We start from the raw sequence: 19,331 nt of genomic DNA on the forward strand, positions 1-19,331 counted from the left end.
ATGTGTGTGTATGAAAGCCCAAGTATTCCCAAAATAACAGTATAAAATAAAAGATCTACATTATGAAACGTATGGATTTTCTTTTGTGTATAAAAATATATCTTATATTGTGACAACAATTAACACATATCTGTCTCGGCTAGCGGTCAGGTGACTGTCGTAGCCAGCTCAAAAGATAATAGCTGAAATGCTTAACACATCTAAAAGCATTTCAGCTGGAGTGCGTTGTGGCTGTTTAGCCCAAGGTCAGTCCCGACAGAACAGGTCAATGATCAAAGATATTCCAACCAGCACCATCTCATCTTATATTCAAAAACTGTGCCTAGAACCACATTGGGTCGTTTTTCTTTTGCTTCTCTTTTCTCTTTTACTTGTTTCAGTCATTTTGACTGCGGCCATGCTGGAGCACCGCCTTTAGTACTTATTCTACCGGTCACTTTTTGCCGAACCGCTAAGTGACGGGGACGTAAACACACCAGCATCAGTTGTCAAGCAATGCTAGGGGGACAAACACAGACACACAAACACACATACATATATATATACGACAGGCTTCTTTCAGTTTCCGTCTACCAAATCCACTCACAAGGCATTGGTCGGCTCGGGGCTATAGCAGAAGACACTTGCCCAAGATGCCACGCAGTGGGACTGAACCCGGAACCATGTGGTTGGTTAGCAAGCTACTTACCACACAGCCACTCCTGTTCCTCCTACTTGTTTCAATCATTGAGCTTTGGCCATACTGGTGCACCACCTTTAAGGGTTGAGTGAAACAAATCAAACCAAGTGCTTACTTCTAAGTTTGGTACTTATGCTATCAGTCAATTTTGTCGAAACACCGAGGGAACACAAACAAACCAGCACCGGCTGTTAAGCAGTGGACAAACTGACGCACACATATACGATGGGCTTCCATATATTATTTGTCAACCAGATCCACTGACAAGGCTTTGGTTGGCCGGGCCACAGTAGAAGACACCCAGGGTGCCATGCAGCGGGACCAAACCCAAAACTCCCAAAACTACTGAGTTTTTAACCACACACACACACACAAGCCTATGTCTATTTCTATAGTCTTTTTTTTTTACTTTAACGAGTTGGATATGACTTCAGAAAGATTTAGCTGCTCTTTCTAGCACATGAAACAAACCACGTAGTTGCCCATATTGGCTGACATTCTGTTGGGTTTTCCTGAATGCTAATAACCTGATATTCTCTGAACAATCTTTACTATTCATAGAGCCACCAATCAACTTTCCATCTTGTCAACAGGATGCTCAACTTACCTGGCAAAGCTGATAATGGGAATTTTATGACTCGTTAAAAGGCGTGACTGTGTTAAAGGAACTGGATTTCCAACCAGGTGACTTCAGGTTCAGCCCCATTGTGTGACATCTTGTCCAAGTGTCTCCTACTATGGTACCAAGCTGTCCAAAGACTTGTGAACGGATTTGGGAGATGGAAACTGAAAGAAGCCTCTGTGTGTGAGTGTGTGTGTATGTGTATATAAATATATATATATATACATACATACACACACATGTATATATGTATCTTGTACTTGTTTCAATCACTGGACTGTGGCCATGCTGGGGCAACACCCTGAAGAATTTTTAGTCAAATGGATCAACCCTGATACTTTTTTTTTTAAGCCTGCTATCTATTGTATTGGTCTCTTTTTTGTTGAACTGCTTAGTAATAGGGACAGAAACAAACCAACATCAGTTGTGAAGCAGTGGTGTGAGAGACACAAAAATCTAGATACATACACAATGGGCTTTCTCCAGTTTCCAACAACGAAATCCACTCACAACACTCTGGTCAGCCTGGGGCTATAGTTGAAAACCCTTGTCTGGCCATGGGGAAATATTATTACCTTACTTGAAGATAGATGAGAGTTGGTGATTGGAAGAGCATCCAGCCATAGAAAATCTGCTTCAACAAAGCATGGAAAAGTGGATGCTAAAAGTGAATTAATTTCAGACTTATAAGCCATACATATTAACATATATTATTCAAGTTGGTACTGCTGCTACATAGATTAATACCACTGCTATTATATAATTAGATTTTCAGTTATATAGATTAACCTACAGAGTTAAAATTGCCTTCAGCATAACATACAGGGTAATTGAAAAGTAACTTCCTATTTTAAAATAATTATAAATTATTCATTACGGAGATGTACTTGCATAGCAAGTGACCTGATGTGAGAGCATGTGTTGAAAAAAAAACAATTACAGTGTGGAAGGTGTTTATAAGCCATTTAAAAACACACAAAAACCGTTAGATTAACCTCAACATTTAAATTTAATTTGCCAAAATATTTGTCACTTTGAGACTGGGACCTGATCACTGACAAAATTAAATATAAATTATTTATTATTTGTAATTTTTTTCTCATTTTTTTTTCTGTGTTTGTTTTTTGCAGTATGTAATCGTTCGTAAATAGCTGAATGTCCACTTCCCCCCAGGGGATGGATGGGTCATCGTGGTCCACATGAGTGGCCATTCAGGAATCCCGACTTTCTTTGGAGTTGATTAAAGGAACAAGTTTACCATACCAAACCAAAGACTTTGGAAGAACTTGAAGGGGCGAATACGAGAAGTTATATGCCTTCCTTCCTACCAGAGTTCCTGGTGAATTCAGTTGAGGCAATTTTGGAGCAACTCGAAAAACTGGTGGTGACACCTGGAACCCATATTGAATTTTAAATAAAACCTCATACTAATAGCTTTCCTTTCATATCCATTTTTCTGTAAAAATTACAGTTAATAAATAATTTATAAGTATTTTAAAATAAGAAGTTACTTTTTAATCACCCTATATATTTGGATACAAGATCACAAGGTTTTGAATTTGATCCTCTTGACTATTATTATTTTGTGTCTTTCCCATTGGTCAAGTTGTCACAGCGATCAGGTGTAGCAGTGAAGTGCTGGTGTAGTTTTCTCTCTCTCTCTCTCCAGCTGTTACGTCCTGGATGTCCGACTGGGTAAAGGCTGGGAGACTGACTTCAGACACTTCAAACAATTAACAGAAGCATGGTACAGGCTAGGAGGACATCTCTGACTGTCAGCTTATATATATGTTTCTATATTGCCCACAAGAGGCTAAACATAGAGGGGACAAACGAATTAAGTCAATTACATCAACCCCAGTGTGTAACTGGTACTTAATTTATCGACCCTGAAAGGCAAAGTCGACCTCGGTGGAATTTGAACTCAGAACGTAACAGCAGACGAAATATGGCTATGCATTTCGCCCGGCGTGCTAACGATTCAGCCAGCTCGCCGCCTTTTGTCAGCTTATATATAATAAGCATGTGATGGTACTTGGCCAAGAGGCTAGGGTGTTGCACTCATGATCAAGCAATCGTCGGTTCAATTCCCAGGATGGACAGCATGCCGTGTTCTTGAGCAAGAGACTTCATTTCATAGTACTCCAGTCCACTTAACTGCAAATGGGTAACTCTGCAACAGGGGAAATGTTGGCCTGTTCAGCTAGCCTGTAGGGTGGCATCATTCAAAGGTTAAAACAATGCAAAGCGCATTGTGATCAGCGATGTATAACATCTAATAGTCTGGTTAATATCGTGATATATAAGTATTGCTGTGTGATTAAGAAGGTCACTTTGCAACCACATATTTCAGGTTCTATTTCACAACACCTTGGGCAAAGTTTTCTACCATAACTTAGACCAATGAATGCCTTTTAAGTGAATTTGGTTGATGGAAACTGTGTGGAAGCCTGTTGTGTGTGTTGGTTTATTTACGTCCTCATAACAGTCTGCTCAAAGAGCTTGATAGAATAAGTACCAGACTTAAAAGACTAAATACTGGTTGATTCGGTCAACAAACCTTACAATGTGTTACCCCACCCTGACCACTGTCTAATGACTAAAACTATATGTGGGTGGGTGGGTGGGTGTATAGATAGATAGGTGGCACGTAAAAAGCAACATCCCAACATGGCCGATACTAGTGCCCCCTGACTGGCTCCCATGGCAATGGCACATAAAAAGCACCATCCGAATGTGATCAATGCCAGGACTCGCTGACTGGCTACTGTGCCTGTGACACGTAAAAAGCAGTACCTGAACGTGATCGATGCCAGGGCCACCTGACTGGCTCCTGTGCTGGTGGTATGTAAAAAGCACCATCAGAATGTGGCCAACACCTGTGCCCCGTAACTGGCTCCCGTGCTGGTGGCACGTAAGAAGCACCCACTACACTCTCGGAGTGGTCGGCATTAAAAAAGGCATCCAGCTGTAGAAACATTGCTAGATCAGATTGGAGCCTGGTGCAGCCCCCTAGCTAGTACTTCCTTACTCTATGTACTGCTTTTGTGGCAAATTTAATGAAATAAGATTATAATTTCTCAAACTATATGCCTCGTTTTTGAAAATGAAGAATTTTAAAATTGATATTTACACAACATATTTGATGTATTCTCCAAACGACATCAAGCATCTTACTCTTGGATATGTATATAATGCCAAATTAGTTTTGAATTAGGAATCATTTATAAACAAAGGGTAATAACACTGTGCCTATAAGAGAATTATAAAGAATATTCTTCACGGGATCTGTTTTAAACAATTCTCTTTCTCTTTTCTCTTTTACTTGTTTCAGTCATTTGACTGCGGCCATGCTGGAGCACCACCTTTAGTCGAGCAAATCGACCCCAGGACTTATTCTTTGTAAGCCCAGTACTTATTCTATCGGTCTCTTTTACCGAACCGCTAAGTGACGGGGACGTAAACACACCAGCAATGCTAGGGGGACAAACACAGACACACAAACATACACACACATACATATATATATACATATATACGACAGGCTTTTTTCAGTTTCCGTCTACAAAATCCACTCACAAGGCATTGGTCGGCCCGGGGCTATAGCAGAAGACACTTGCCCAAGATGCCATGCAGTGGGACTGAACCCAGAACCATGTGGTTGGTAAGCAAGCTACTTACCACACAGCCACTCCTGCGCATATTTTTTTTCTTTTTGTCTTTGAATTTTGAAGGTTCCAAGCATACAAGAGGGTATTCTTGCATTATATATACTAAGGACTTCCTGCAACCATGTTCACCATTCACTGCATTCCTTTAATCCTTCTTTTGCACCCTTGTAAACTTACTTGCCCTGCCACCCTGTCTAATCTTCTGTAGCACTTATGTTCACCCACCTGTAACTTGAGGGTACACCTCAACATACCTTCCCCATCATCTCTCTTTTTTCCAACTGAGGTAGGCATGTCTCTTCTTAACAGCAACACACCTGTTGCTATCCCTCTTAATCTCTCGTCACCTGACACAAAGCCACATCCCTCTGAACCACTCCCCACCCCCACTCTGCTGAGAGGTCTTGTCTTATGAGTTACTCAGTGACTTCACTGGTGCTGGTGTCATGTAAAAGGCTCCCTGTACACACTGTAAAGTGGTTGGCATTAGGAAGGGCATCCAGCCCTAGAAACTATTACAAAGCAGACATTGGTGCCTGATGCAGTCCTCTGGCTTGTTGACCCCTGTCAAACTATCCAACCCATGCCCAACATCAAAAATGGACATTAAATGGAGATGATGATGTTGAGCGTTTTGAGAAAAGTGAGATTGAATTTAACAAGAAAATATTGACTTCCTTGATGACCCTTTCTCAATTCTTTTAGATTTCAAGACTTCTTCTTGCCAAATAGTTTTGCTCCAATCCTCACACGCTCTTCAAAATGGTGTATGTTACACATTACTCTTTACTCTTTTACTTGTTTCAGTCCTTTGACTGCGGCCATGCTGGAGCACCGCCTTTAGTCGAGCAAATCGACCCCGGGACTTATTCTTTGTAAGCCCAGTACTTATTCTATCAGTCTCTTTTGCCGAACCAGCATCGGTTGTCAAGCAATGCTAGGGGGACAAACACACACATACATATATATATACATATATATGACAGGCTTCTTTCAGTTTCCGCCTACCAAATCCACTCACAAGGCATTGGTCGGCCCGGGGCTATAGCAGAAGACACTTGCCCAAGATGCCACGCAGTGGGACTGAACCCGGAACCATGTGGTTGTTTAGCAAGCTACTTACCACACAGCTACTCCTGCACCTACATTATGGAAGATATTCAAAGCATTTTGAATTATTAGTTATTCTAGCACTGCAAAAGGCTGTCTTTGCATGTACCATATTCCAAGAATATAAATTCTATTCCTTCTATTAGAATTTATGTAAAACTAGTTTTTGTTGTGGCTATTTTGTTCTGCAACTCAGAGAGAGAGAGAGAGAGTGGGGAGAAGGATGCCAGCTGAACAAATTATACATTGTGAATACTGTATATAATTAAGCTTTGTTAGAAATGGTAACAAAATTAGAAAAGTGATAACATGACAATCATTTCAACACGTGACATACATTCATACACATATATACATACATGAATACTATAACAGTGTGTGAGTGTATGCACACACATATATATATATAGTATACAACACTACAAACACATAACATTCGTACTACAATATACACACATAAAAGGCATCCTTACTTTGTGACATTCATATACATTATCGGACTTGCAAGTATCAGACACACACACACACACACGTGTGTGAATGTGTGTTCACACCCGCACTCAAAGAAATAAACAACGATGTCTGTTTTTCTTTCTCTAGCGAAGGGCTTCAGAGATAGCGAGATTCTTTTCCTCAGACGGAATGTGCACACTTACCAAATTTACGAACTCCCCCCGCCCCACACAGACAAACGTGTGTGTGTGTGTGGTGTGTGTGTGTGTCGGTTTCGATTATGAATGTTCCAGTTATTCAATCCTTTCAACTGCCAACTCGTTGAATATTATAAGTGTTAGTGACCGAGTACTACACGTAGACAACATAATATTCGGGTAGAATCGGCGTGACACGATCGGACATGATTGTCGCTTCCGAATTCTAGTTCGCCTGCATTTGGTAAAAAGACCTGCCCAAGATGCCACGTACGAAGTGCGATCAAATCCAGGACCTCGTAATTGCAAAGCCGTCTTCTTAATCACTCGGCTAATGACTGTTATTTCCTTTATTGGCCACAAGGGCCCAAAACATCGAGGACAACAGCAAAGGACGAACTACAACACAAAACGGTGGTGGTCTACACTGATCGTAACAACAACATCCTACAGACACAGGAAATGTATAAACACACACGCACACTGTTATATAAAACCGTTGCCTTCAGATGTCTACTAGATCTGTTAGTTTAGCCATGAAAAAGAGAAGGAAACACAAGAAGGAAGGAAGGAGACGGATTCCAGAATATAACTCGACTACAGACCGCTGTCGCCGCCACCACTTTGGTGCTCGACAGAAGTTAACTAAAAAGAAAACACACACACACACAGATTCCATAGTGGCGTGATGGTGGTGGTGGTTGTGGTGGTGGTACAAGAGAAATAATAATAAAGATAGATAAATGCAATAAAAGGTTTGATTTCTGGCATAATCAAGAACACCTTATATTCACAGGTGGATTGGGAAAATGTGAAGTTATGGCCTTCATGCATTTTCCCACTGATATCAACCTCTTCACTTAATGTCAACAGTATTGAACCTGAATAGGAATCTGGCAAGATTTCGTCAACTAAAATCTACGTAGCATATTGATACTGGGGTTGTTATTCCATTGGCCCAGGCGGGACTCGAACTCAAATTTGGTGAAAGGCGAAATTAAATACGATATGCAAAAGAATTTTGCCGTTCCAGTATCCTCCCCCCTTCATCTATACCCCTATGGCTAATAAAAGAAATATTATTATTATTATTATTTCGGGTTTTTTTCTTTACGTTCTGAGCTAAAATTCCGCCGAAGCCAAACTTTGCTTTTCATCTTTATGAGGTCGATAAAATAAAGTACCAGCTGAGTACTGGAGTCGATGTAACTAACCCCTCCACCAAAATTTCAGGCCTTGTCCAGTAGAAAGAATTATAATTATTATGTTTATTATTAAGGACAACCGATAAAATATGTATTAAACGATAACTTGTGAAGATAGACAAAAATCAGTGTCAGACAAGAGAAGAAAGGACGGATGGAGTACGGCGTGGGGGGGAGAGAGTACAGAGATGGAGGGGGGGCGCTTTGCATGGGTCTTCTTCGCTTTTTTTTAAATTTTCTTTCTTTTTTTTTGCTTTTTTTTTTCTTGAACGCCCACAAAGCAAAACGAAAAATGGTATTCTGGCGCGAACAAGATTTCGACAACACGAACTTGTTGAAGTCCAAATAGACACGAGACAGGGTGCATAAGTTTGGAAAGGGGTTTCAGGAAATTAGAGGAAAGACAGAAAGTAAAGAATTAAGGACAGCAAAGAAGCGGATAGAATTATAGACGAAGACAAAGAAAGAAAGAAGTAATAAAAAGAGGGAAAAGTATTAGAATACGAAGAATAAGATAGAAGAGTATGAGAATGTGGAAGATTAACAAAGACCCTGAGAGGAAATGGTAAACACATTTACAATCAAGAATATAAAATATTGAAGAGCATCTTTTAAGAAATAGTAAATGTCATGTGTTTGCGAAATGTTTGACACAGAATTTGGGGCGGGATGATGGTAATTATAACTCTCAGATGCTCTCATAAACAGACACACACACACACACTTAAGAAGGATAATAAGAAAAACAATTAATGGGATCAATTAGCCAACGTTGATAACAAAAAAATCAAATGTTGTTTATCAGAACACTGACATATTATGTTTATTTGTGTGTGTGTGTGTGTGTGTGTGTGTGTGTGACACGTTTATCAACTCTGTGCAAGAACTGAATCCAGATGTTGACTTTTTTTTTTGTTCTACATTATATGCATGTTAAATGTTATCGACCTAACAGTTCAAAATAATAAGCAAATTGAATGCACTGTGTGTGTGTGTGTGCATATATTTATATATATATATATATATATATATATATTATATATATATGTATGTATATGTATGTATATATATATATTTTTTTTTTATATGTATGTATAATATTTATATATATGTATATATATATATTTATATATATATGTATATATATATATTTAAATATATATGTATATATATATATATTTAAATATATATATATATATTTATATATATGTATATATATATATTTAAATATATATTTAAATATATATATGTGTGTATATATATATATACACACCATATATGTGTGTATATATATGAAGTTAAAAATGGCTTAATTTATAATGACAGCTATAATTGAGAATAGAAAACGATGTATTATTAATGTGAGGTGTTATGAGTTGAAAACAGTTAGAATTTGAAATGTAAATTCGCCCGAGGCTTTGACAACTTACCCTCACCTCTGCCATGGTAGCCAACCTTTAAATAACTGACATCTGTTGTGGAAACAGACACCAACTTATAACAAATACACTAAAGGCCCGTAACTCGCAGCGACTCTGCACTAAGAAGCACCTTGCACTCCAGCCTCGACCGCTCACTCACTGACGTTATGTTTTGTTTGTTTGCAGTTTTTATTTATTGGTTCACTTATTTAGTTGTTTTTTAAAATTTTTTTTTTATTGCACGTTAATTCACAAATCGACTTTGTTGTAGTCATTCAGGAAGGACGTCGAGAAGTAGAAGATACATTTTTTTTTGTTACTGCTATTCTCGTGTATTTTTTTAAATTTTAAATCCAATTTTTTATTTTTATTTTTTTTGATTTAGAAGAAATGAAAATAATTATTTAGTTATAATTTCTTCTTTCTGCCTAACTGCTTGTCTCTGATTATCTATTTGTCCCTTCAGCTGTCTTTATCTATCACTCCTTTTCCTTCACATTCTCTTTCGTTCTCTCTATCCGTCTCTTGTTATTCTCTTTGAGCACACGAACACAAACAGACGAGCTTCGTCAGGGAAGAAGACGACGATGTCTTTTAAACGTGGTTTCAGGCTCGTCTTGTATTGATGTTGTATAGTTATTATTATTATTATTATTATTACTATTTATTCTGTTGGTGGATTTAGGACCCAAGGACCTATCGTTTTATAAGTAATGAGATATGATTTTCATGTTTCTATTTGGACTATAGAGATATAAGGGAAGTGAGATGTTTTCGACTAGAAATTCAAACTACGTCACTAACACAGCTTGTCGAGAGCTTACCTGTTCTACAGTGCTTGCTACAGTTCCATAATAATTGGCCAACAGTTAACCATTAGCTAGTAAGGTCACGGCCTGATATCCTATTATAAGATGTTTCGTAGAATACTTTGAATAGAGGCTATTAAAGGTGAGCAGGACAAAAATGTACTCGGCTTCTAGCGGAAACGGGAAGACATGCGTGTAGAGTAATGTAGTTCGGCATCTCCATCAAAACACTTGTTCATCCTGTCTGTGTCCGACGCTGTGCATTAAAGATTGCAATGTCCAGCCATCGAACGTGATGCAAATTAAGAAGATGGTCATCATCGTCATTGATAAGCAATTGAAAACAGGTGAGCATACTTGCTCCTGATAAAATCAATCTGAGGTTGGTGGAGATTATATTACCTTAACGTCAGGAAAAAGTTAGCTGTTAACAGATTAACCCAGGGAGAGCGATTGATTTTGTCTCTTATCCGTTTAATACTTCAAACACTGGATATAATCACCAGCAACATTCATGCGGTTGGTGAATGGTCTCTGTTGATGTTTGTCTTTATCGTCATCTCTACCGTTGTTATCATTATCATCATTTGCATCGAAACTGTCATTTAACCTATGGGACAATTGGAGACGATTGATTTTTTTTTTTCATATTGTCAATGAATGCACGAGTCTGCAGTACAGCATTTGCATTTCTATGTATTCTGATTACAACCTCTCTCTCTCTTTTTTTTCTCTCTCTCTCTCTCGCTATCATTCATATACACGTGCACATGCTCAATAACTAAAGTATTGTATAGATGAAGCATCTTAGAAATTCTTTGACAGATTTTCATAGGATCCAGAAACATTTTAGTATTCAGCACATCTCAACTCTTAATTCAATTAAACCAAATTCATTTTATTTTCAACTTGAAAGTATACGGTTGCTTCTTCCAAAAGAGCTGTCTTTGGTACCCTTATTGTCTTATCTCTCAGATAACTGACTGACATACAGAAACAAAATCATTGAACATCCAGTTCTGTTGACAAGAGTCAGAACTGATGAAGAGCTGGTGCCGGTAACTGGAAGTAAAATGAATGGCAGCTGGTGTTGTAAACCAAGAAGCAGAAATGATGAGAGTTGATGCTGGTAAGCTGAAGCATAAGGAACTGAATGTTGTTAATTAGAAGCAGGTGTGATGAACAACTGATGTCCTTTACTAGAAACAGACAAAGTAAAGTACAAGCATGATAACTTTAATTAATCAATACTATTCTCATATTGACAAAAAGTTCTTGAACTTAAAATATGGAGGAAGGTGAAAGGAAAACGCCCTTACAAGGTCCAATCCTTGTTGCAGTGTAGTAATTTGTGTACCTCAAAGGATTGAGGTCAGGCTAATAAGGACCACCTCTTCCTGGGAGTAAAAATGGGATTGCGTAGGGCCAACAACCCTACCTAGGAAAAGCAAAGTTACAGAAGCATTGATGATAATTCAGAACCAACAACCGGGAGTGGAAGGTCCTCCTTTGGGGAAACATATGACGAGGGGCAGCAAAATCCAAAAGGAAACCATCAGGAAGTTAGAAATGATGAAATGTGGTGGATAAAGCAAAGAAGAAAGAATGGCAATCAGAGATTAAATGCATCTAAAAAGGAAGAAATAGAAGAAGAGAATCTAAGATTTGGGGTTATACTCTTTATCAAAGAAAAGCAAAAGGAGGAAGTGAAGGATGAGAAGAAATAGAAACGGGGTAAAATTTGCATCTGATTACATTGCAGGGTTGGAATATTTATTTGGATGTTTGTCTATCTATTTATCTATATGTATTTCTTTACTACCCACAAGGGGCTAAACACAGAGAGGACAAACAAGGACAGGCAAACGGATTAAGTCGATTATATCAACTCCAGTGCGTAACTGGTACTTAATTTATCGACCCCAAAAGGATGAAAGGCAAAGTCGACCTCGGCGGAATTTGAACTCAGAACATAACGGCAGACGAAATATGGCTACGCATTTCGCCCGGCGTGCTAATGGTTCTGCCAGCTCGCTGCCTTGTATATATGAGTGTGTGTGTGTATAATGTACACACAAACACACACATTGTGTACTATTCATTTGTTGATAGATTCAGCAAAATAGCTCTCAAAACATTTGAGAGTTATACATTATTTTATATACAGTATTTTTTGGTGACAAACTACTTAAGTTTCATGTCAGAAGAAAGATTCCTGGCTTAGTTTTGATGAAGCCATCACCATTTTATTCCAGTAATCTTTAGATTTGTCCTTAAAATGGCTACAGGCAATTTGAGATTATATTTAGGAAAATGTGCCACAGGAGGGTGTCTAATTTTTGCTTGGGAAGGGTTGGAACTCAGGATTTTAAAATTTAAGGAAGTATTTCCTTAAAGAGAAAGTATTTTCTAAGCGTACATTGTCCTGAATATAAGTTCATCATTGGTGTGTGCACTGTTGTCAATGAGTAAAAATATGTGCATTATACGTGTGCATTGAGCAGATTTAGTGTGCAAGTAGAAGGCTGGCTTGAGGAAAGGGCTGCAGTCACCTTGGTGTGAGAGATGTTTTCCTATCAGATAAAATAAGCACATCCATACAAACATACATGCATGCAAAAAGTGAAGGGAACAACCTCATATGTGTCAAGAGGGAGCTGCTCAGGAAGTACTCTTCCTGGTCACCTCCCATACAACCCCAAAACAGCTGGACTAATATACCTCAAAGGAGACCTAGATGTGATCTGCTCTACATACTAAAAGAAGACTATGCAAAGGTACGTTTCCCAGAGGCTTAAAGATGACACTAGCATTGACATGAAGTGCAGCCTTTCTTGATGATCTGGAAAAGTTAAGGTTTTCAGAAACAGAAATCAACCACCTGACATTCACACTGGAACGGTAAAAATATGCAGGACTTTTCCTGAGTTCAGAATGTAAATTTGTTTTTGCTCTCTTTACTCTTTTACTCTTTTTATTTGTTTCAGTCATTTGACTGCGGCCATGCTGGAGCACCGCCTTTAATCGAGCAAGTCAACCCCAGGACTTATTCTTTTTGTAAGCCCAGTACTTATTCTATTGGTCTCTTTTGCCGAACCGCTAAGTAACGAGGACATAAACACACCAGCATTGGTTGTCAAGCAATGCTAGGGGGACAAAAACAGACACACAAACAAACACACATACATATATATATATACATATATACGACAGGCTTCTTTCAGTTTCTGTCTACCAAATTCACTCACAAGGCATTGGTTGGCCTGGGGCTATAGCAGAAGACACTTGCCCAAGATGCCACGCAGTGGGACTGAACCCGGAGCCATGTGGTTGGTTAGCAAGCTACTTACCACACAGCCACTCCTGCGCCTACATTCCAATGATATATCTTTGCATCTTTGTTAGAAGCTAAGTCCTTCCTTTAAAAATAGAAGAGAACATATGCACAAACACGTGTACATACATACATACATGGTGGCTGCCCCATCATTATCGAGTATGGCCATTGCACGAAGGCTTAATCAATGTTGTTATTGTGCAATGCCTGTGCAAGAAGATTTTTTTTAAAGTGAGGAAAAGCTGTGCACTGAGTCAATCCCACTCACTAAGCAACAGCAGTCATAATCTGAAAAGAAGAACAAGTCAACATCATCGGTAACCACTGAGCCGCAAGTTTTATGTCAGAGTTATCCCAGTTACCTGAGTTACCCTCTCCTAGAAGGATGCCCTAACAAAGGCTAGGTTCCTTCACTCCCAATGGTTTAACCGCGCGATCGGGTATTCAGTCCGATTATTTCTATGTCCACGCGCATGATACAGCCTTAAAACATTTATTGGATGGCCGTTGACTCTCAAGAGTTCCTCCACCCTTTGATGGGTTTTGTTTTTCATCCCGCAGGGTGTCCAATAAACACCCTCCTCACCAAGCAAGCTTGGTGGGGTTGCCGGTTTAGTCGCCAACGACCCGACCATGCAACAGGTTGTACTGGGTTACATGTTACCAGTAGCACTCGAAAGTGACCTGACATAACATACATACATACATACATACATAGATTCATACATACATACATACATACATAGATACATACATACATACACACACACACACACATACATACATATTAGTGGTCAACTCATTGTTAGTATAACCATTACTGAAAAATTATCTTATTGCCAGATGTTAAAGACTGTGGCTGTCAGCAATGCCTGTGCTGAAGTTTAAAGTCAATAACAGCCTGCACAATAACACTGCCATGACCCTCACCTACGAAGCCAAGTTGTCTGGAAACAAGTAAGAGCCTGGCCTTCAGCTTCACAATGTGGTTGATGTGACTTCAGAATTACCTCCTTTTAGGGAGGTGTCTAAACAAAGATTAGGGGTCTCTCACCCCAGCAGCTGGATGGCCCTTGACTCTAATGAGTTTATCTATCCTTTGACAGGTTTTGTTTTCCATTCTGCAGGCTGTCCAACAAAAGCTACCCTCCTGACCAAGCAGGCTTGGTAGGGTTACTAGTTTAAGTGCTGAAGGTCCAATCATGTGACAGGGAGTTTGGGCTTACATGTTACCAATAGCACTAAGACTCACTTGAAATATACGTGTACATACATATACACACACACATTCATACATGCATACATACATTCATACATATATACACACACGCAATAAGGCGGCGAGCTGGCAGACTCGTTAGCACGCCAGGCGAAATGCGTAGCCGTATTTCGTCTGCCGTTACGTTCTGAGTTCAAATTCCGCCGAGGTCGACTTTGCCATTCATCCTTTCGGGGTCGATAAATTAAGTACCAGTTACGCCCTGGGGTTGATGTAATCGACATAATCCGTTTGTCCCCTCTGTGTTTAGCCCCTTGTGGGCAGTAGTGAAATACATATATACACACACACACATATTCATACATTCATGCATACATACATTCATTCATACACACACACACACACACACACACACATTCATACACACACATTCATACATACACACACACATTCATACATAGTCATACATACATATATATTAGGTTGTTTCACATGAAATGTTGCATTTATAATTACTTGTTATTTCAGTCAATTAAAAACTCAATTATGTATACTTTGCATTTAATCTTTACTCTTTTTCTTTCCCAACAATATTGGTATACAAAATTCGTACACACAGACCTTATGAAAATGATAACAACCAAACTCTGTTGAGTGATTTTCTCGTAGGAGTACAAATTGGGTCGCTCTGTTCGGTACCAGATTGATAACAAAATCAAATAAGTTTGTGCCAGTCATGAGGCCAAACATCCCTGAAAGTTTCATCTGAATCCATCCAGCGGTTCTTGAGATATCTTGTCCACGGACAAACAAACAAACAAACATGACTGAAAACAATACCTCTGCCTTTGCTAAGGCAGAGGTAATAATGATATTATTAATAATAATAATAATAATAAGAAGAAGAAGATTATGATGATGATATATATATACACACACACACACTGCTTGTGGAGACCTATTGAGTCAAGTACATCAACATAAAAAAATCAAATGGAAATTGTAGTTGTGATCCCTGTGCCAGTGGCACATAAAAAGCACCATCCAAACGTGGCCGATGCCAGCGCTGCCTTGATTGGCTTCTGTGCTGGTGGCACGTAAAAAGCACCAACCGATCGTGGCCGTTGCCAGCCCCCTCTGGTCCCTGTGCCGGTGGTACGTAAAAAAGCACCCACTACACTCTTGAGAGGTTGGCATTAGGAAGGGCATCCAGTTGTAGAAACACTACCAGATCAGACTAGAGCCTGGTGCAGCCTCCTGGCTTCCCAGACCCCAGTCGAACCGTCCAACCCATGCCAGCATGGAAAACGGACGTTGAACGATGATGATGATGATGATGGTGAAGTAACACATAAATTATATATGCAAATCAGTTCCTGCAACTTCTTTCTGTTCACCATTAAAAATATGTGGGTTCTATTGTCATGAAATGTAGAGAATTCCAAAAAATGTAGACCACAATCAAAAACAATTTGGTTTCCATGTACCAAGGAACTGAGCAAAACTTAGTTTCTGCGCAGAAAGGGTTAGTGTGGCTCAGTGGCCAGGGTACCCCGATCCCAATTGTAAGGTTTTGAGTTTGATTCCTGGTGACATCTATTCTTGAGCAAGACACTCTATTTCACGTTGTTTCAGTTCACTCAGCTGGCAAAAGTGAGTTGTATCTGTATTTCAAGGGGCCGGCCTTGTCTCATTCTGTGTCACACTGAATCTCCCTGAGAACTACATTAAGGGTACATGTGTCTGAGGAATACTCAGCCATTTGCATGTTGATTTCATGAGCTGGCTGTTCTATTCATTGAATCAACTGCAACTCTTGTCATCACGTGTACCCTTAACATCTACCTGTAATTCTCTGGCCAAACGATGAAGTTGGATCTTTGACTTATAGGTGTACGCCATCAGATTCAGGCTTCCACACAGTTTCCATTTAACTTGCTTCACTCACAAGGCATGGACTAACTTGAGGCTATGGTAAAAGATACATGTCCAAGATTGAACTCATGGTTTCAGTATTGTGAAGCAAATTTTTAACCGCTCGGTAATGTCTTCATCATCATCATCGTTTAACATCTGCTTTCCATACTGGCATGGGTTGAACAGTTTGACTGAAGACTGGCGAGCTAGAGGCTGCACCAGGCTCCAGTCAGATCTGGCAAAGTTTCTACAGCTGGATGCCCTTCCTAACTCCAAGAGTGTGGTGGGTGCTTTTACGTGCCACCAGTACAAGGGCCAGTCAGGCGGTTCTGGCAACAACCACGCTCAAAAAGTGTTTTTTATGTGCTACCTGCATGGGAGCTAGTCCGGCGCCACTGGCAACGACCACGCTCAAATGTTGTTTTTCATGTGCCACCGGAATATGTGCCAGTAGGGCGACTCTGGCAACGATCATGCTTGAATGCTGTTTTTCACCTGCTGCCGGCACAAGAGCCAATGCAGGGCCCTGACAACAATCACGCTTGGATATGCTTATAACGTTCCACTGGCAATTACAAAAACTAATATTAACTTACAGAAAAATCGCTGGTGGTGGTGGTGGTGGTGGTGATGGTGGTGGTGGTTGTGGTGGTGGCAGTGGCAGTGGTGGTGGTGGTGGCAGTGGCAGTGGTGGCAGTGGTGGTGGTGGTGGCGGTGGCGGCAGTGGTGGTGGTGGCAGTGGTGGGGTAGGGGGCACAGAGCCGGGGGTGGGTGGAATAAAAGGAAATGATTCAGCTGTAACTTTGCAGTTTAAATTTGGGGACTTTTTGTTTTTGTTTTTTTTTTCTTTTACTTTTGTTGTTGTCTGCTGATTTGTAAATGACCGACAATGGAGAAAGTCATTTTAGGGGCCAGATTAGATTACGTTAGAGGGAAAAAAAAAAACGTGGCTGTGTGGTAAGTAGCTTGCTTACCAACCACATGGTCCTGAGTTCAGTCCCACTGCGTGACACCTTGGGCAAGTGTCTTCTACTATAGCCTTGGGCTGAGCAAAGCCTTGTGAGTGGATTTGATAGGTGGAAACTGGAAGAAGCCCAGCGTATATGTATATATATATATATATATATATATATATATATGTATATATATATATATATATATATGTATATATATACATATATATATATATAATATATATATATATATATATATATATATATTATATGTATGTATGTGTGTGTATATGTTTGTGTGTCTGTGTTTGTTCCCCTCGCCGAGCATCACTTGACAACCAATGCTGGTGTGTTTACATCCCCGTAACTTAGCGGTTCGGCAAAAGTGAGCAATAGAATAAGTACTAGGCTTACAAAGAATAAGCACTGGGGTCGATTTGCTTGACTAAAAGCAGTGCTCCAGCATGGCCGTGGTCAAATGACTGAAACAAGTAATAGAATAAACAGAATAACACCATAACAACTACAACCCTTGGCAGCATGGAAAATGGATGTTAAATGATCTTTTACTTGCTTCTGGCATTAGACTGTGGCCATGCTGGGGCACTGTTTCGAAGGCTTTTTAATTAATAGAATCAATCAACCCCAGTACTTTTTTTTTCTAAGTTTGGTATTTATTCAAATTACTCTTTTGGCAAACCACTAAGTTACAGGGATGTAAACACACCAACACCGGTTCTCAAGTGGTGGTGAGGGACAAACACAGACACACATGCATGCATATATGTGACCAGTTTCTTTCAGTTTCCCTGTACCAAATCCATTCACAAGGCTTTGGTTTGACGAAAGCTATAATGGAAGACACTTCCCCAAAGTGCCACACAATGGGGTTGAACCCAGAACCATGTGGTTGGGAAGCAAACTTCTTACCACACAGCCATGCCTCTGCCTTAAAATATGCCATAAAAGTCTTATTAATAAACATTAAGGGACTTTTATATTTACCCTCTGGTACATCATCATCATCATCATCATCCTTTAACGTCCGTTCTCCATGCTGTCATGGGTTGGACGGTTTGACCGGGAATCTGGGAAGCCAGAAGGCTGCACCAAGCTCCAGTCTGATCTGGCAATGTTTCTACAGCTGGATGCCCTTCCTAATGCCAACCACTCCGTGAGTGTAGTGGGTGCTTTTTACATGCCACCCGCACAGGTGCCAGGTGAGGCTGGCCACGGTCGGATTGGTACATTTTACGTGCCACCGGCACGGAAGCCAGTCGAGGTGACACTGGCTTCGGCCACGATTCGGATGGTGCTTTTTACGTGCCACCGGCACGATAGCCAGTCGAGGCGGCGCTGGCTTCAGCCACGATTCGGATACTGCTTTTTACGTACCACCAGTCCAGGGGTCCTGGCATCTGCCGGGTACCAGTCATAGGATAGGTTCAATTTCGATTCCGATTCCATGTGCCTGGTTAATTGAAGGTCCCAGTGAGTCTCACTCCACTCCAAGTCTAACCAGTTCTAATTTCCTCTTTGAAGAAATTGTCAGAGAGTCAAAAAGAAAGAATGAAAGAAAAAAGAAGAATCAATCGCAGAACAGAAATTCTATTGTTGCAAATCAACTCAAGAAGAAAAGTTAAAGAAAGAGAAGACATGGAAAACTTGAACAGAGTTGTGTATTCAGTGAAACAGGCATATGAGTATATATGTATGTATATGAATACATACATACATA

The 19,331-nt window shown here is 39.9% G+C and overlaps 1 protein-coding gene across 2 annotated transcripts in view; it reads right to left on the minus strand.

Moving 5' to 3' along the window:
• The window catches only part of LOC115214322 (sorting nexin-33), a 198,411-nt gene extending 179,801 nt beyond the window's left edge, over positions 1-18,610 (minus strand). The window contains exon 1 of one of the 2 annotated variants that reach the window (XM_036505074.1): positions 18,599-18,610. In XM_036505074.1, the coding sequence (XP_036360967.1) occupies positions 18,599-18,610 (12 nt within the window). Of the gene's footprint in view, positions 1-9,367; positions 9,510-18,598 lie in introns of those variants that run through there. The other variant, XM_029783502.2, reaches the window with a different exon arrangement.
• Positions 18,611-19,331: the final 721 nt, after the last annotated feature.

Source organism: Octopus sinensis, linkage group LG7 (genome assembly GCF_006345805.1).
Source record: "Octopus sinensis linkage group LG7, ASM634580v1, whole genome shotgun sequence".
Taxonomy (NCBI): domain Eukaryota; kingdom Metazoa; phylum Mollusca; class Cephalopoda; order Octopoda; family Octopodidae; genus Octopus; species Octopus sinensis.